Source organism: Myripristis murdjan, chromosome 7 (assembly GCF_902150065.1).
Source record: "Myripristis murdjan chromosome 7, fMyrMur1.1, whole genome shotgun sequence".
In the NCBI taxonomy this organism is placed as follows: domain Eukaryota; kingdom Metazoa; phylum Chordata; class Actinopteri; order Holocentriformes; family Holocentridae; genus Myripristis; species Myripristis murdjan.
Window position 1 is genome coordinate 26,461,274 of NC_043986.1, and position 19,018 is coordinate 26,480,291.

Below are 19,018 nucleotides of genomic sequence, written 5' to 3' on the forward strand. Positions count from 1 at the left end.
ATGCACAGCCATGAGCAAATGGACTGACTGTGATTATATATATGAAAAAGACATTTATTCAGGTAATTGTTTTAAAACAATTTATTAAGCACAGTTGGATGGATTCAAGCATCTATGGAAATATCCATAAAAAAAAAAAAATCTTGTTTCATGTTGATGCCAAACACTAAAATGTTAGACATGATATTCACACTACAGTATTCCATTCCCCTGGCAACATTCATTGATTGTATATCCTACAGTACCATAAACAACAAACCAGGGCAGAGTAAAGACAGCAGGAATCAAGAGTCTTTTAGAAAAAAAAAAAGAAAAAAAATCTCATTTGATAATGCAGAAAAAATACAAGTTTTACTTTAGGAAATATCATTACATTCCTGACAGAAGGATCAGAGGAACAGCCTATCATGTGCACAAATAAATTAGTTTCCCACACACAAAAAAGACAAGAAAAAGGCCAAAAGATATGATGAATCATTACGTGTTTGCTTTCTTTGTCAAAAAGTCACCAAATACGGAATAGAAATTGGATGGGCTGAAAGAGTACACAGCAAAAATGAATCCCTTATCACATCAAACACCCTATGCCTAAAGATTGGCACAACCATGTGTATGCCAGCATATATTGTACTGTACAGAGCATATAGTATAAAACCTAACAATATTTAAAGCTTACATGAATATATCCACTCTCTGTAAAAGGCACAGTAAATGAGTAATGCTGAAGTCAGCCACACCATAATGGAAAAATATCTATGGAACATAAATAGAGGATTTTTTAAAAAGTCTAAGCAGCCATACACCTTTTACTTTGGGAAAATCTATCCGATTTAGTTTCCCAAAGTCAACGATGTACATATCACAGGAGGAGAAAAGGCTAAGGCAGCTTTGTTACTGAGTTGATAACCCTGTTTAATATGACCAGGTCACTGCACTCATTTGACGATGAACATCTGAACTGTGGTTATACCTTCTTTTTGATGGATGCACAATGTGCACCAGTGCATGACAACAAGGTTCAGTCTTTTCCATGTGGCCACTTTCAGACAACCTAGAATCATTTGTTTGTGCATACGGGCATGCACGTTTGTATCTGGATGACAACAGTTTGTGAGTAAGATTATGTGCCGCATGTAAGACTGTGCAGGCTTACATAATAATATGTATCTGCCTGCTATGTATTATAGCTATATAGAAGACCATGAAATCTGTGTTTGGTTTGTGTGTGTGTGTGTGTGTGTGTGACAGAGAGATTAACAGAGAGAGAGATAGAAACAGTGAACAGGCATATATATATATATTTATATATGTACTGCCGCCTATAGAAATTGGACATATATTTATGAACAGTACAGATGTGCTCCTGTATCTAAGTCTCATGGCTGCTGCTGGTACTGGCTCTCTGTGGCGGTGTAGAAGTCCTCTAGGACACTCTGCAGGTACTCAAAAGTGGGACGGTCCTCCGGCTTGTTCTTCCAGCACTCCAGCATGATTTCGTAAAGTTCCTTGGGACAGCTCTCCAGGCGCTGCATTCGGTAGCCCTTCTCCAGGGAACGGATTACTTCTGGGTTGGTCATCCCTTAAAATATGAACACATGACTGGGTAAAGAAGCCGCTGAGCCATAATCTCTGGTGGAAATGAAAAAAAAAAAATAGCACATGTGCTGCCATGGGACCAGCAGGACGAGGGCCTAAATTGAATTCTAGTCCCAGAGCTGGCTTCATGGTTGATGAGCTACTGCATCGTTGTTACTTAAGTGTTTTGCTTTATGTGCATTAACTGAACCACTCTGATTTTTCTCAAGAATGCAAGAATATAATTATAAACTTTCCCCACTTATTGCTAGTGGAATCGATCCATTCAGATAGTTTCTGTGTGATTTGGTGAGGTTTCCAGTCTGCTATTCATTACTTCTGGAGCCGTTTTTTTGCTTGTGGATCTTAAACTGTCAAAAAATTACATGTGAGAAACTAAACAGCAACAGCTCTTTCTAAAAACAATGACACCGATACTCAGGATAATCCATAGCCCTCGGGGGCAAAGGGGATTATACTGGATTATACCACAACCCTCGGGGGCAACCTCATTGGGAACTATTTCTTGCCGAGGTACATCAGATAACTGTAACCATCTGCCTCTAATTTATATTTGTTGGTATACAGAAGATACATCTTAAGCTCCACAAATGAATACCCATTCAGCTGCATTGTATTACAGTGCTGGGAGACACAAATCACACAGCAGCTATCTGGACAGATAGACTGCACTAAGGGTAAGGGGTGAAATATCTTTTTTGAATTTTGGGTGAACTGTTCATTTAAAGTTGGTTACTTGGTGTAATGTCCCTTTTCCCTTCAGAACCAGATACCGGCTAGATATTGAGTGGCTCCCTCACCTGGGTATGGTGTGCGTCCATAACTGATAATCTCAGTCAGCAGGATGCCAAATGACCAGACATCTGATTTGATGGTGAAAGAGCCATAGTTGATGGCTTCAGGCGCTGTCCACTTGATGGGGAACTTGGCTCCTATTTATGGGTAAACGAGAAACACAGCATCAACACCTGACTGTCAAAATAGCAACTGATCTGCTGCACAGACATCATTAGAGGAAGGTTCTTGTTAGCTGGTCCTTGGTGTTTACTGACCCAGCAGAAAAGGTTCCTGCTCCCTTCGTCTGGCCACACATCCTCTTGGACTCTCACATCCTCTCACTCACTCAGTTAATGTGCCAGACAACCAGTCGCTTACGCACTTTGGCACTTATTTGCCCTTTTACTCACACACTCGGTCAGTCACTCGCGTTGAATTCAAACATATTCAACTGACACACAGTAAAGTCCACTGAGCTGTTGACATACTGAGTGCCCATTTTTTTTTTCCAGCTCTGGGGAACTAGTGCAGCACTGCTGATGGCAACACAACACGGCTCAGACCCAGTGAATCGCCATTTTGTCTCACTCCATAGTATCTCACCTTCCCTGGCTGTGTACTCATTATCCTCAATGATACGAGCAAGGCCAAAATCAGCAATTTTGCATACTAAAGCCTTGTTGACCAGGATGTTGGCAGCTCGCAGGTCTCTGTGGATGTAGTTCCTCTGCTCAATATAGGCCATGCCCTCTGCAATCTAGATGAGAGAAAACAGAGAAACATTGTAAATGTCAGTGACAATAACTGTCTGCCACAAAATAGGATCTTGGTCTTCTGACATTGTTTTGATTACCAGAAGTGACAAATTAAAGTGAAAGTTTAGATTCTTACCCATATTGTCATATTTGTTGCTTTATGTGAGTGTAATACATACACCCAAGTTTGGTCCATTAATTTCCCTGTCATATGAATGAGAGCTTCACCAGGAGTGTACAGCTCCAAAATGAATGTAGATATCAATAACAAGATTTGGAGCAGCAACACAAATCTGAACATTTTTTTAAAGGATGCACAACACATGGTTGTTTTGGGTTCACTTAGTGTTCACTGGACAGAGCACAGAAAGTGAAACCTAGGCAAGTGTGTGTTGTTGTTCATTCTTCAAAACAATTTTTCAGCTATGTGTCACCGCTCAAAATCGTGATATTTTCTGGTGTGTGTCTGCTTCATTCATTTTGGAGCATCACACTCCCGGTGAAGCTCTTGTTCTTGTGACAGAGAAGGAGTTAATGGATCAAACTTGGTGGATGCATTGCATTTACACAGACCCTCAAATACCAGCATATGGGTATGAATCTGAACTATCACTTTAATACAATCAGACATAGTATAAAGTACTCAGTTTAAATCAATACAATGCAATGCAATGCAATGCATTATCCACTTATTTATCTGCAGTCTTCATGTGTCATTTGGATGTTATTATATACATAGATGGACTTGACAGCTCCTGATAACAATGTTTATGTGCTGGATAATGCTGGATAAACTACACACACTGCTGGTAATGTCAGTGATCATAAAAATTTAATATGCAAAATGTAAAATTTATGGGCAACTGGTGGTTGCACATTAGTCTAAGTCTCCAATGATATGAACTCTCCCTGGGTCAACAATGATATAAATCTGTCAGTATTTTCTCTCTATCTCACTCTCTCTTGTCCTCTCCTACTCTCTCTCTCTCTCTCTCTCTCTCTCTCTCTCTCTCTCTCTCTCTCTCTCTCTCTCTCTCTCTCACACACACACACACACACACACACACACACAAACACTAGATAAACTCAATCTGCCCACTTATCAGATGAATAATTTAACATACAATGTGCCATGCTAGATTTAAATCAGAGCAGGCAGATCTAACCTTCTTCCTCTTCCCTCCCTGCTCTCCCTCTTTTGTGCAGCATTTCTTCACTCTGGATCCTGTCTAAGTATTTTTTCTGACAGTGGCTACAGCCTTCTACTGTAGTTCACCCTTATTAGTGAACAAATTACCTCCAAACCACCCTATACACAAACACAAAGTTCAGCTCTTCTTGTTTGGTGATATATATCACCAGAAATGCAAAAATGGCTTGTAGTCAGACAATGTACCACAGAATTACAGATACACTTAAACAGGCACTGCATAATTGACCCCACTTGCATTCAGATATTCACATTCCAGTGAACTGACTTGAGAGTTGATTTTAATATTGAAATGTGGCCTGCTGTAGGGAAAATACACACTGAAGGGGAACAAAGGATCCACTAACACAAAACACACAGCAACCCAGTAGATCTAGCAAGCTGCCACTGTGTGGAATGAGGGCAAAGGTGACTGTTCAAAACTCACCTGGGCAGAGAAGTCAATAAGCTTGGGAAGCTGCACACGGTTGCCCTCATCACTCTTCAAGAAGTCCAGTAAACTACCTGTAGACACATACACAAACACATTACAAAAGACCCTTTGTAATGCAGCATTTCACTGTAGTGATACACATTCCACACGTATAACCCCAAATTATGTGCAAGATGCATTATGTGCAAAAACATTTGTAACAAAATAACTACATAATTGTGCATAAGTGTACAGAAAAGGGCCAGATCAATGTATTGATATTGGACCTTTTCAGTGTCAGATATAAGCTGTTTGTGAACAACCAATATGATAGAGGTTTCTCCCTGATACCAACTACATAAACCAAAAACCTGCAATGAGATTGCATTTTTGTATTAAGTTGAGATTTTATTTTTGCTTTCAAGCATAGCGATTTATGACCACAAGAGGGAACTGAGAGGTCAAACTCCATTTTCTAAACACACAAAGCCCGTCCTGCTTCCCGGTTCATGGTAGATCGCTTGTACAAACCCAAAAGAAAAGGAGAAATCCATCCAGATAACAAGGGAACAAGGGAATGCATTTCATTCTCACAAGGCTCCTGTTGGATTACTTGGATTATTTTGTCTCTGACCTCCAATTCAAAAAATGTGGTGAGGCTGCAGGCTTTCAGGTACAAGATAAGCTGCTCTGAATAACACACACACACACACACACACACACCTTTCTCCATGAACTCAGTGATAATATAGATGGGCTCCTCCTTGGTGACCACAGCGTTGAGTCGGACCAGTTTGTCGTGCTGCAGTGTCTTCATCAGGTTGGCCTCGGCCAGGAAGGCTTCCACTGACATGCTGCCAGGCTTCATGGTTTTCACTGCTACCTTGGTATGCTTATTGTACATGGCTGGAAACAGAACAATATTTATGACAGATGTTACAAAATGTCTGTAAACTACACCAAAACACATACCAAGGAACTACATTACATTGTAAAGCGTATGGTTCCACAGAAACTGTGGACAATATAGTTCCCTTTTCAGTGGAAGAAAATCAGGACACTTGATAAAATTGGAATCTGATCCTTAGCACTCAACAAATATGACTGTGTGTATGACACCTTAAAATGAAGCAATGCCTGCTCATAACCCCCCTGTGTCACAGGCAGAATGGCAAACAGTGCAACCAAAGAATACTTTCCTTTTTCAAGGTTCATTAGTTTAAGCATCTGCAGAGATCTATAGAGGCTGAAATATTGTCAGTATTTTACAAGGAAAAAAAAAACAAAGATTAGTGGAAAATCAGGGAAAAAATAGAGCAGTGGAAATACATTTTTTCCCTGTCCCATAAACTATCCCCATAAAAAATTCACTCGTGACCCTCTGGGGAGTCTCAACCCACAGGTTGAAAACCACTGCCTTAGACGACCATCTCCAATAATGAGTGACAAACTAAACTTGACTATACATGTTAGACATTCATCTCACCCATCCAGACTTCTCCAAACTGGCCAGCGCCCAGCCTCTTCTCCAGTTTGAGCGACTCTCTTGGGATTTCCCAGGCATCTTTCTCCCAGGGCTTCTGGGGTTTGGGGCTCAGGCATGGGCTGGTCAGGGATTGGCACAGGCCATCTCCCTGCTCTGGGATAAGTAGACACAAATATCGCAGTATAAATCATCGCACTTTGTTACATATCAATGTCTATGGAGTATAAGTAAAGATTATATAAGTTTTACACAATGTGTTTATACAGGAAACATCTATTCCATGGTGTAATTTGAATATTTGTGGCCAAACTAACATTAACCCTATAATGAAAACACAAATTTGACATGACATAACTATCCCAGTTGTGTTAGTGGCAATCCACAAACTCGATCAACTTGCTGATAGTTTAGTAGAAGGCGAAGTATTCCACTTGGCCAGCAGAGTGTGCTGTGCAACAGTATAAACTGTTCCCTGTGTTTCCTATATTGGAAAGTCAACTCACTCTTGTAATGGCTGACCAGGTCCTGCAGGGTGCTGAAGGTGATGCGAGGGGAGATGTAGAATCCTCCGTTGTCCAATGTGCGAATCTTATAATGTTTAACTGTGTCATTGGGCTGACCATCATTGTCCCGGACCGACAGCGAGTAGCTGCCTGTGGTGGTAAGTAAAGAAAGCAGTGGTTACTACTATGGTTCCAGCAATATGGCTTTTTGAAGATCTGTATCAATATTTTTAGACCGATGCTAGCGAGAACCAATTTTATGTTCAGTATCAATATATCAGACCATTTTCATGTCATCACAGCACAAGTATTTAGTGTTTCCCCCAGAATTTATTCTTAACTTCAGGCTATGAACCACTATGGCTGTCTCCACTGTATCTTGTATCTATTTTTTTTTTTTTTTAGCCAATATTGATTAAATAATAAAAAAAAAAGAAAAAAGAAAGAAAAAAAAACAGGCTTCATATTGCTATACGCTTACTTACCACACCTATAAAGCAATCTTTGTAACAAAGATACATGGAAATGGAAATGGAAATGGAAATGGAAATGTAATGGAAATGGAGTGCAGATAGAAATTCACCCGTATGGCTATGGTGCATTTACATGATGGCTCCAAGTGCTCATGTTCATTGTTGTGCATTGTCTCTTCTTAAATAAAATAAACAAAGATAATACCAAAGGACTTTATTTTTTATGTTGGTTATTGTGTTGTGTACCATCATTAATGGTACACATCATGCGATATTGCTGCAGCACAAGACAAAGACATACTTAGATAATTAAAGCGCACCAACTATTGTTCATGTATTAATAATTACTTCGCTGTTTTATGTGTCTAAAATAGGCAGGAATCAAGGTGCTTATTACAGCTTGAAATGTGGGCGGTGTAAAGACAGAAATAAGTTCCCCTCTGGCCAGCTGACTAAAATCCTAGGTGTGTTGTAGCAGGACCTCCCAAGATCAGATTTCAAGTTTGTTTTTTGTAATTTATTTTAGAATAAACCGGCTTGACCGATCAATCAGTAATTTCTCTTTGAGTATCGAATATCGTACCCTGTCCTACAAGGGCCTTGTCTGATGCTCTGGCCCATTACTCTTTCACATGGACTAACAACCAGGACTAACAATCAGTTTTTATCGAGGTTTGTTTGGTGAAGTGCGTGCTCACCCTTGGTGGTCTCGCTGTCTCGGATCATGAAGGATCCCACTTTGTTCCCCGAGGCCAGCAGCTGCCTCTCAGCATCCTTCCTACTCACACCCTTGAAGAACCACCTGAACACGATGGAACAGGAAGAAGAGCAGATATATTTATACTGAAACTCCTTATCAGCGCCATCAGTGCGAGGTGTAACTTTGTTTTTTCCTTTTTCTTCAACGCCAGTTTTAACTCTGAGGCCAAAAGTGACACACAATTACAACAACACTACTACTACTAGTACTAATGAAAGCATACCAATGCTAATACTACTACCACCATGATTACTAGTGCGACTACTTCTTTTACTACAATAAATTTGTATATACAACACATTAGCACTTTTAACCTATTTTAAAAAAGATACTTGGTCACACTCAGCCTCACTGTAACCAGTGCAATAATATCATATTTTCATATCATATCAATGTTACTCCATCCTAACATTGACAAAGCACTGAGTAACAGAATCAATATAACTCTTTTCATCAGAAAGATATGAATGCATGCAGTGTAATGATGAGTCCTTCATATGATGCCAGCATGAGTGTACTTACTCTTCTGTCTCCAGTGTGTCTTTAGCTACATAATTACTGGGGATGTAGCCCTCCTGACCTGTGCTGAGTGACATGGCTCTCCACCACTCCCCTGATCTGCACACAGAGAGGGCGTATAAGTGCAAACACGGCAGATAACCACACCACCACAAGTCCAAACACTGGATCCATAAAAGAAAATTACATTTTTAATGATCACACTTGTTATTGAGGCCCTTTTCCCATTAATGACTTATGATTATATATTATGATGCCTTGATTAGAAATAGCAGACAAAGTTGATTTTCTTTTAGAAACACAAAAATCAGAAAAATAAGTTGATTTGACATGCAAAATATCAGATTTACATTGGATCAAAGCATTCGATATAACTTCTTATAGTCTTTGAGACCCAGCCATTTCTGTATCATACTATATTTAGTTGTTAGTCACATGGGGTTGCTCATTTTATCACCACAGGAATACTTAATAAAATGTTTCTCACGTCTGCATAATGTCAATACTGGACTGAGACAAAGTAACAAATTCTAATATTTCTTTCTGAATCTACATTGTAAATGTCCAGACTACGTGTGTATTAAAAATCATGAAGATCTAACCTGTTGTTCTACAGGTGCTTTCATGGAAAATAAAAAAAAAAAAACAGCAACCCCTTTTGACTAATGACTAAAAAACGGATGTTAAGAGAAAACTGCACCTCATACTTTGACCGATTTGAAAAAAATGTAAATGGATTTTCACTTAGCGCAGCTCCTACTTTACACACTGTGAAGGAAATTATAAAATTCCACTGCAAACATGAATGGGCAAACAAACAGGAGGGCGCCGATGTGCGATACTCACTCTTGTAAGATTTTGAGCTTGTCTCCTTTCTTGAAGCCCAGGTCTCCATCATGAATGGCCTCATAGTCATACAATGCAATGGCAATGCTCTCTGCTTCAGTTGCATGGGTGGAAAAGAAGAGCAAACTTTGACACATGGTTATGATCTCTGATGTAACATGTAATAGTGGGAGTATTCATGTGCTTGTCTTGGGTGTATGTAAGCAAATATCCATGCATGCATTGTTTACTGCCTTTGATTATAAAATGTCTGTGTGCTACCATACTATAAAAGTGACTTCCTTGTCTGCATGATAATAATAGCAGAGGGGCGCATCTGTTTTAAGCTCAAGTCCTGTGTGGTGAGGCAGTAAGAGGGGCTATCACTGTGAGCCCACACGCACACTTGCCTTCCTCTTTCACACGTGTTTTGTCAAGCTTCAGACACTATTTTCACCAGTGCTGGCTGTCCTCTCTAATCTACATTCCAGATGTACACACAGAGTTTCTCTGATGTTACGCGAGAGATGTGCATTCGAGAGGTAATGGAGACTTTAGTGGTTTCAGTGCAGACATAGGTGATGCTGTTTGAGGGTTTCAGTATTGTAAGTTGTATGTTAACACAACAAATTGTGCCATATCTTACCATCGGCGTTTGGAGGGCCATTGGATGGCATTCGGCTCTGTAGAGACAAAGAGAAAAGAGATTATGGTGATAAGTTTGACTACATCAGAGTTGCACTTTTATTGGTCTGTATTGGCAGAGTAAAAGAAACCAAAAGAAATTTATCTGCATCTCATGCCAATGCAAATGTCACACACCTACTCTTAATCTAACGATTGAGCACTTCATTTGAGTTCCCGCATATCTTAGCCGAGCATGGAAATTTTATAAGAACCCCACAACATACATGAGAGGGGGGAGGTGTAACGTATTGCTGAAAGTTTTGATCGCAAGTCCCCTTCCTCTGTCCTCCGGTTCTGCTTCTGTGTCACTTCCTCTTTCCCCATTGAGGGTGACAGAGCTTCTGATAGTCATTACAGTCAGCACACAGGAAGCAGTGGCCAGAGGAACCACATTCACAGGCAGTACAGCTAGCTTACCCAGGGCATAGATCAAAGTCTGGTCTGTATGCAAAGTCACAGCGAGTCACAGGAACACACACAGACTGTACATCAGGTGCTAATCAATCATCTCTGAAAATACACAGGGAAACTGACTCCTACTCACCTGCTGTCATAACTATTGCTGTGATGCAGTGGTAATGCTTTTATTATGTATATCTGTCCTCCCACAGGATACAGTATGTTGTAGTAAGTAGTATCAAACTCAGTTAAGTTACATAACAGCTAGACGGTTCGAGAAAATTACATGTAAATGAATACTTCTTTGAAAATATATTTGATTTTTTAAATCACTTTAAGAGTTGTTTTTCCATATAATGACCAACTAAGAGTCACGTTTTTCCTCATTTTCTTGTTTATCAGTGCACTGGTGCTTACAGCCTTGCTTGCAGAGTTTCCTGCGGTGGGGTCTTTGACATAGTGGGGGGTCTGGTTGCGATTAAACTCGTCATTGACCATCCCTTTGCTGATCGGCTCCTGCTCCTTCTTTGAGCCCACACAGCCCATGGTGCGGCCTGTCAGAGGACACCAGAGAGAGAGAGAGAGAGAGAGAGAGAGAGAGAGAGAGAGAGAGAGAGAGAGAGAGAGAGAGAGAGAGAGAGAGAGAGAGAGAGAGAGAGAGAGAGAGAGAGAGAGAGAGAGAGAGAGAGAGAGAGAGAGAGAGAGAGAGAGAGAGACATCAAATGGAGAAACAATATCTTGGAAATCCAGTTGATTTTTTCCATTAGGAGGTTTGATACTGGTGTTAACTCAGGGGAGAAAGTCAGGAGGAAAGGAATGAGGAAAAGGCCTGCCCTCGTAGACCCACACAGGGACACAGGGTGAACCTATGTTCTGCTCCCAACTGGTCTAAATTACATAAAAGTAGTCCCCTTCCGCTAAAAAATGTGTTTATTAAGGTTTATGTCCCCTAAAATGTCTGATCTTCACTATACCGACTGTATCAGGGAAAAGTTTGTCACTAAAGAGGTGTTTTCACACTCCTCCACTGAAGGTAGAGGGGTCTGTACACGCTCTATAATGTACCTGCTGACGTGGTGTTGCTTTGCCTATCATTAGTACCCGCTCTGCCAGTCACTTTTCATTGTCAGTGTATTCAGAGCTTTCCCACACCAGTGTATTATTTCCAAAAAGACAATATCAACTTGAAACGGCTGCTTCACATGAACAACATAAGTGTAAGTAAGAGATTCTCTGAAAAAAAAAAAAAAAAAATCATGGTTTGATTTTCAAATGTGGCATAATGTCTGTGACTGTTGTGGATGATTCTTCAACAAATCCGATACTTCCTTGTTCTGTGAACAGAGTTCTGGTTACAAGCTGGTGTGTCAGCAGGCAGGGAGGTGGGCAGAGACTATTTGCATATTCATAGTTCTGCACATTTTTGACATGATGTAGTAAGGGGTGTTTTTTCATGGAAAAAAAAAATCTAAATATCTAATATTGATGATCAAAGATTACTTTTAAGGTATTAATAATTGACTAGAGTGGGACGGTAAAGGAAAAATCCCCCCCCAAAAAAGAGTCCAAAAATAGTTTTTCCCAAAAATATATCTGATTTTTGTTCACACTGGTGTTTTGTGTTACAGTGGTCATGATGAATATTTAGCACTACATCACTGTATGGAGGTTTAGAGTTATAAGGCATACAGTTCTGCTGATCATTTCTGATTGGCCGTGTCACATTCAAAACAGAAAGAGAGCAATTATGTACACGTCACATACAGTAAGCACCAGGCTATGAAAAACCTGTGTCAGTGAAGGAAAAAGTGACAGGGGATCATTCACAAGTGTAAACCAACAAGGTATCAGATAGGGAAAGAAATACTCCTTAATTTGATGGGATGGGTGGAGAAGTGGGATTGTTACAAAAACTGTGAGGGTTTCAGTGGTTGAAATTTGTATTTACACCTACTGGCAGTGTGAGGTCAGTATTGAAGATAGTAAGTAATGGGAGCTCTTTTCATGAGGACTTTAACTTTATTATCATTTAATTATTATTAAGTAAAATAAAATATTTATTGAAGATTTATGTTTTTCTGTTTTAATCCAAACATGGGTTCAACCATTTTCTGTATGCGACAAGCTACTTGACATTGCTTTAGCATTTTAAAACTATTAAGGAGTTTCATGATATGGCTTCATAAAGACCATAGTACATTTCTAGCAGCACACATCCTGAATTTTAGAAATCTGATTATGAAATCTGGGACATGCTGATCTTAGCCAGGAGGATATCGAGGCATGGAAGCACTTTATCCTGTTTGCTGGTGATTTGCCGCTTGTATAAGATCAGCTTCCGCGGTAATGCTTAGAATATTTGTTAAATGTTTGTTTTACATTTAAATGGATATGTGTAATCAGGATATAAAGATTACTTTGAATCAAGATTGGACTAAGAAGATGCGCATACACATTTATATCTAAAATCAGTATGAACGGGTTATTAACTCTCATTTGTAACGCTGAGAAAAATGTCTTGGCAGACACTGCTCTGACCTCTGCAGAGAAGAAGTAGACACTTCAGAAGCCGCATGTCAGGGTTTAATATACGTTTGAAAAAACGGACACATTCTTTTACAAAGTGAAAGCAAAACATGTTATGGGTCACTCATATGAATCTTTGTCATTATAAGGCATTTGCTTACAGAATAGATTTATATTTTTTGTCTGAAAGCCTTCCAACCTCCTTTATTTTCACATTTGCTAGATTGAGTATAAAGTTGCACCAAGCTGATGTGACCACCAGCCTTGGTCGGACATTGAGCTGCGACCACAGAGGGTGGCACAGACAGAGCAGTTCTGACAGTAGTGGTGAGGCTTCAGTTTTCACACTATATGTGCAACATTGTGACAGAGGGCAGTGACAGAGGGAAGTTAGCTGTCATTTCTTTGGCTGTATGTTGCCATGTCGCTAATATGGGGTGGGTAAAGTGTAAAAATGGCAAGTCACATGATAGTGTTAGAGGAAGACTGAGGGGATAGCTGGCTGTAATTCGTTGTTTTCTTTTATTCTTATATCTCAGTAAGTGCTATTCCACACGTAACAACAGCTGCCAAAAACAAAAGTGAATGAACACGGCAAGGTCTTTCATATCTGCCTGGACAGTAAAATATTCTGACACATTTGCACTACTCTCATTATCAAGTCACTCTATTCATTTGTTTCTATGGAATCATTTTTTTTTTCTTAGCATCATACTGTAAGTGTGTGTGTGTGTGTGTGCGTGCTTTTGTATGTGTGCGTGTGTGCGTGTGTGAGTGTGTGTATTGGTGCATTTGTGCACAGTCATATGGAACACGGTGTGAAACACTGACGAGATGGAAATCAGACAAGGATTGATATGAGGGCAAACAGAGAGGGAGTCTGTATTGGGAGAGATGTGGGCCTTGTTTTACTGCTCATTTTGGTTGACATAAACAGATGAGAGGGTGAATGCGTGAGAGAGAGAGAGAGAGTGCAATGATGTGATAAAGAGAGTTGTAATGTGTAACTCTTCACTCTTCACCAGATCATCACATATTCCCAGAAGGAAAGAGGCAATGTTTGACAGTAAAACAGAGCAGCTAATTTACTTACCGGCCCAATGATAAATTCCCCCCAGACAGACTTACTATGCTTTAACAGGCTGCATGTCAACTTGACTGAACCAGCACTTACCAACACACATCAATATCAACATTGACAGCAACTTCAATTTGAGCTGACTTGCTACAGCCGGACAGCGATGATGTCAGCTGGCCTCTTTGAGCTTAAAGCGGTTCTGTAAGCATCTATTGAAAGCAAAACACAATGCCTACAATCTTTACTATGATCATTACTATACTGGCCTGGAGCCAGGGCACTACTTGTCACTAATGCACGGTAGAAAGTCATGGAAAATGTTTGACCAGTTCGGCACAGGAAGTTTCTGTGTTCTTGAGATGACCTGATCAAAAAAAAAAAAAAAAAAAAAAAAATGGCGTAAACATATTTGCTTCCTTTTTCTGTCTGTTCAAACCTTGTTCCTCTTTAGATTGGCTGATCAAAGGAGAGACAGGTTTTATTTTCTTTTTTTTTTTTTTCTTATGTTTTAACTTCCATGTCATACTGTACTTTGAATTTGCATTTGTCTGCTTCACTGTGTTTCCCATTCCTGGTAAGGCCATTAAAAAAGCGAAACCTGGTGACATATTTTAACTGACACAAAAACAAGGTCAGTAGGAAACTGATGTTCGCACATGTTCAGCTCAGTTTTGCGCTGTCAAAATGCAGCTGTCATCTATTGGTCTCTGCGTATGTATACAGCAACTGCAATCTACACTGAAGTACACTTAATATGCTGTGGGATTTTGGTGGTTCAGAGCTGGAGCCTTGCATAGCCTGTGTTAAGACTGGCAACTTAATGAACTGGTTGTTATTACTGAAACTGCAAAGGATGAATCTTGTGGAATTGCAGACACTGTCTCTCCTCTGTCTCTCCCTGATCCTCCACCCTCCATGCTGAGCAATGCTCCAACTTGATATGACACCCAAAGACACCATTACTATTACCTAAGTTTTATGTTTAACTGACTTCTTGACTCTTGATCCATACCGTCAGCATTTGGAATCAAGTCTCTATTGCTCTTATCTAATGGTGGAAATCACAAATCCAGATTGCCACCAGATGTTATCAATTGTTCCTTGGTCCATTGCCTATTTGATCCCCACATTTCAGAGAAATGCATTCACTTGTTTGTGAAATATCCTGCTGACAGCCATTGGACGACCAAATGAACCTACAGAGGTAAAAACATAACATCTTTGGTGTATGTAAATAATTTTTTAAAAACATTTTTCACTTAAGGTCTGCATGCCACTATGGCTTGTATTTGTTAAGATCCTAAGAATAAATGTCTTTGTTTCGGATTTCCTCCAGGGTGACAACAGGAGCGTCAAAATGACACAAGAACAACCACAGGACTATTCAAGTGTACTGCTGCTGTCTAAACCAGGACTCTGGTCAGCCACATCTTAAAAAGGTCCCTTATTTTTGCGTGACCTTAAGCAGTATGGACTTGTCTTTTGTATATCACTTATTTTGCAAATAGCCAGTGAAGACTGAGGAGGAACCAGAGAAAAAGTCAAGTAAAATGAGTCAGAATTCACTCTAGTGAATATTAACTTCATAATTATTCATGCGGGACACAGTCTAGCTTTGTAATCATTAACAAATCTTTCCCAATGCAGGACACTCGAAACTGCAATATTATCAACCGTGTCAACAAGAAACACATTCGGGAGCCACCCCATGGACAGTTAATGGGAGGCCTGGCCATGACTGGAGTAATTCATATGAATTAGTATGTGGTGAGGGTGAATTTTCCTCAAATGCAAATTTGTGAGGCTCTGAAAGACACACTCGTCATGCTGTGTCTACCTGCTTCGCTGCCTCTGGCCATAACCACAACATTATCAGCCAATCAGATTCACTTACATGTAACCACAACCACACAACAGGATGAAAAGAGAAAAAAAGAAAAAAAAAAAGACGTTTTCTTTATCAGTCCTCATGCACATGCCAGCTCCCCCATGTTTGACACTGTGAGCACCAGCTATAACCATATGCCCTTCTACATGACTAATACATATGATGTCTCTGCACCAGAGGCATCAAGACAGATTCCTTCACATGGGTGAATTCTGAATGCTGCTGCACTGGTGCTCCACCCGCAGGAGAAACTGTTTAAAGACGTCAACTTTTGTTCTTCTGTCAGTACAGGAAGGAGTTGAGTGACCGACTTCATTAGGAAGACACAAGTTTTGTGCTGCAGTGTGTTTCTGTGTTGTACTTTTCATCCTCCACTACAACACAGCGTTTAGCACCGTAAACACGTAGGCTGCAGAAGTGGCTGCAGTACTAAAGCAAGGCAGATGCATGATGGGGAATTTGAACAATGGTCACCAATGTCAAGAAAAAAACATTTGCATTACTGGGAGTTACACAATGCATCGTCAGTTTCTGGGTTAAACTCTCATGGGATTTTGTTAGAATCTGATTTAGGCTTATGATAAGGAGTATTACAGATAATGTGCAGATCCATATGTCTTAACGCAACATTTGTATCCATTACCCTTTTGTGCTATACACTACATAAAACAAAGTGTCAAGGGAAAGCTTAAAGGATTCACAGGCTTGTGTTAGAGTCTTTAAGAATATCTGACTGAGGCTCGCCTGTTTGATTGTTTATTATTTCAGCCCATTCAGTCCAAGATCCAAAATGAAAGTTATTGAACAGGCACAGATATCTGGGAAGAACTCGCAAGGAGAACAGAAACTTGCCTAGTCTAGTCTGGTTTTGTCTAGATGGACAATCTAAAAATAGCTGAACAAGAAGAAGAAGAAGAAAAAAAGTTGAGGCAAACATGAAGAACATGGGGCTAAATTAAGATGAGAACATTTTTGAGATTCATCATCTAGTGTTATCATACTGTGAGAAAAAAGTGGTGACTGCAATGTTCCACTCACTATGGGTCAGCTGTTACACACAGCAACTTGTAATACACATGGAAGAAAGTTCTATATGAAAGTGTTTGATGCTTCACCGGGTGATGTAGGCGGTGGTTGTTTCATGTCAAAGACCTTTTAGTTCCTCTAGTTCCTCTTTTTTTTTTTTTTTTTTTGTCAACTTAGAGCCACCTAAGCATTAAAATGAGAAAATGAACTCATGAATAAACACATTTATAACTCTGAGTTTCTTATCCATTTCTAACAAACATGAAACTCGCGCACTCATGTCATTATGTCAGCTTTACACAGACAGCTTGCTCCCTCTCTTCACTGGAAAGGAAAATGAGAGATGAAACACAAACGTACCTCGTTTCAACCGGACACCTCGACAGTTGCTTCTGCGGTAGTATGCGCTCTTCTAAAGTTGGTTTAATTGGCAGAAGGTACTCCTCATTTCTTGTTTATGTCGGCTCCATCCTGGTTGGACTGCACGTTTGGAGTGATGGACGGAGTGACGGAGCGGCGGCGCGCTTGACTTCTACGAGGAAGTTTGATGTGTGTGCCACTTGCTGAGCGGGTGAAAGAGGAACAAGCTGTCATGCTTTCACACCAATCATGCTGCTGCCGGTGGGGGCTGAGAGAGCTGGCTATTCACTTTTTTTTTTTTTTTTTTTTTTTAGCTGCTTCTTTAATGACACTTAGTGGAGTGGAGCGCACAGAGGACTGCTGGTGCGTCAAAACGCAGAATTAACTGCCGGTCAGTCATTAAAACACCCCTCTAGTGGCTTTACCCAGGCATCTAAACTCATTTTACCACACTTTTTTTTTTTTTTTTTTAATGTGCGACATGGATTTTACTAATCTGTATTCAGGGTATCATCAGATACATCATCAGATACATTTGATTTTGATTACATTTGTGGTTGTTTGTTTGCCCCATCTTTTTATTACCATGCCACCTAAATAGTGATTATGTGTTTTTGTTATATGAAGACTGTTGGAAAGTTATAAAGAGCTCTAGACCTCACAGATGTCTGGGTCACTTTGAGTCTCAGCATAGTGATGGTTTATGCCAGATGGAGCTGTGGAAGAATGGGGGATAGAACTGATGGGTGGATGGCTGGATGGATGGATGCATGGATGGGTGTGATGCTTTTGCATGTTGTCCACGACAACTGTAACATGTATTCAAATAATGGTTTTACAGCTCCCAGAGCGTCTGCCAGGCGCAGGAAGTAGAGAGGAGGCGTGGGCGGCTTAGGGCCCAAAGCCACAGCAGGTCAACAACAACATATCAGAGAAATCCTCTGGCTCCTCAACTAATCCTTAATCAAATGTCAGGATTAGACACTAACTTACCAAGCTGCAGAGAGAGAGAGGGGGAGAGAGAGAGAGACACAGAGAGAGAGAGAGAGAGAGAGAGAGAGAGAGAGAGAGAGAGAGAGATGAGATGAGATGAGGATAAGAACAAAATGAAAGATGACAGAGAGATCAGGAAGGACATGGGGCAAGAGAAAGTTAAAGATGAAAAAAAAAATAAACAGAGAATTGCAATACATGATTAAAAATAAATAAATAAATAACCCAGCACCAGAAAGAATTGGTGTGTAGCAGCTGTTCAGAGCTGCAGAAGAAGTCATTTTCTGGTGTGGGTTGATGCAGGGACAATGGAATCATTTTGTCTGAGACCAGCACAGGGATTTTGACCCTGTATATGCAAACTCCAGGGAGAGAATGAGGAACTTTCCCGGGTTGATGATCCACAGATAGCTCTAATTATTATACCGGCAATTACAGTGTGTGTGTGTGTCTGACACACTGCATACAAATCTGTCTCCAGATGTATTTTCCCCTGCCAACACAGCGGTGAATAAATATGACTCTGTTTATGATTTGCTTGTGTGCTGACATTGAAACATGTAATTAGTTTATTCTGCAACTCTGTGCAAAGTTATCAGTAAAGATATGTTGTATATTTGGTATTACTTGTTATGATGTTGCCCCCCCCCCCTCCTTTTTCCTCTCTTATTGTTAAGATTTGATGAAATTTGTGTATTGATCTGATTTTTTAAATACTTATGGCAAGACCAAAGATGCTTTTCCT

The 19,018-nt window shown here is 40.1% G+C and overlaps 1 protein-coding gene across 2 annotated transcripts; it reads right to left on the minus strand.

Annotated features, from left to right (window-relative positions):
• Positions 1 to 66: 66 nt before the first annotated feature.
• Positions 67 to 17,482, minus strand: hck (HCK proto-oncogene, Src family tyrosine kinase). Of its 2 annotated transcripts, none has more exons than XM_030055093.1 (13): positions 17,281 to 17,482; positions 10,820 to 10,956; positions 9,963 to 9,999; positions 9,338 to 9,428; positions 8,495 to 8,590; positions 7,911 to 8,014; positions 6,740 to 6,889; positions 6,237 to 6,389; positions 5,474 to 5,656; positions 4,766 to 4,842; positions 2,977 to 3,130; positions 2,397 to 2,528; positions 67 to 1,579 (listed from the first exon to the last, which is right to left on the minus strand). In XM_030055093.1, the coding sequence occupies exons 2-13, from the start codon at positions 10,946 to 10,948 to the stop codon at positions 1,377 to 1,379; spliced, it is 1,509 nt and encodes a 502-aa protein (XP_029910953.1). In that variant the 5' UTR covers positions 10,949 to 10,956; positions 17,281 to 17,482; the 3' UTR covers positions 67 to 1,376. The 2 variants fall into 2 exon arrangements, with proteins under 2 accessions (XP_029910953.1, XP_029910952.1); XM_030055092.1 differs by having other exon boundaries at positions 9,338 to 9,431.
• Positions 17,483 to 19,018: the final 1,536 nt, after the last annotated feature.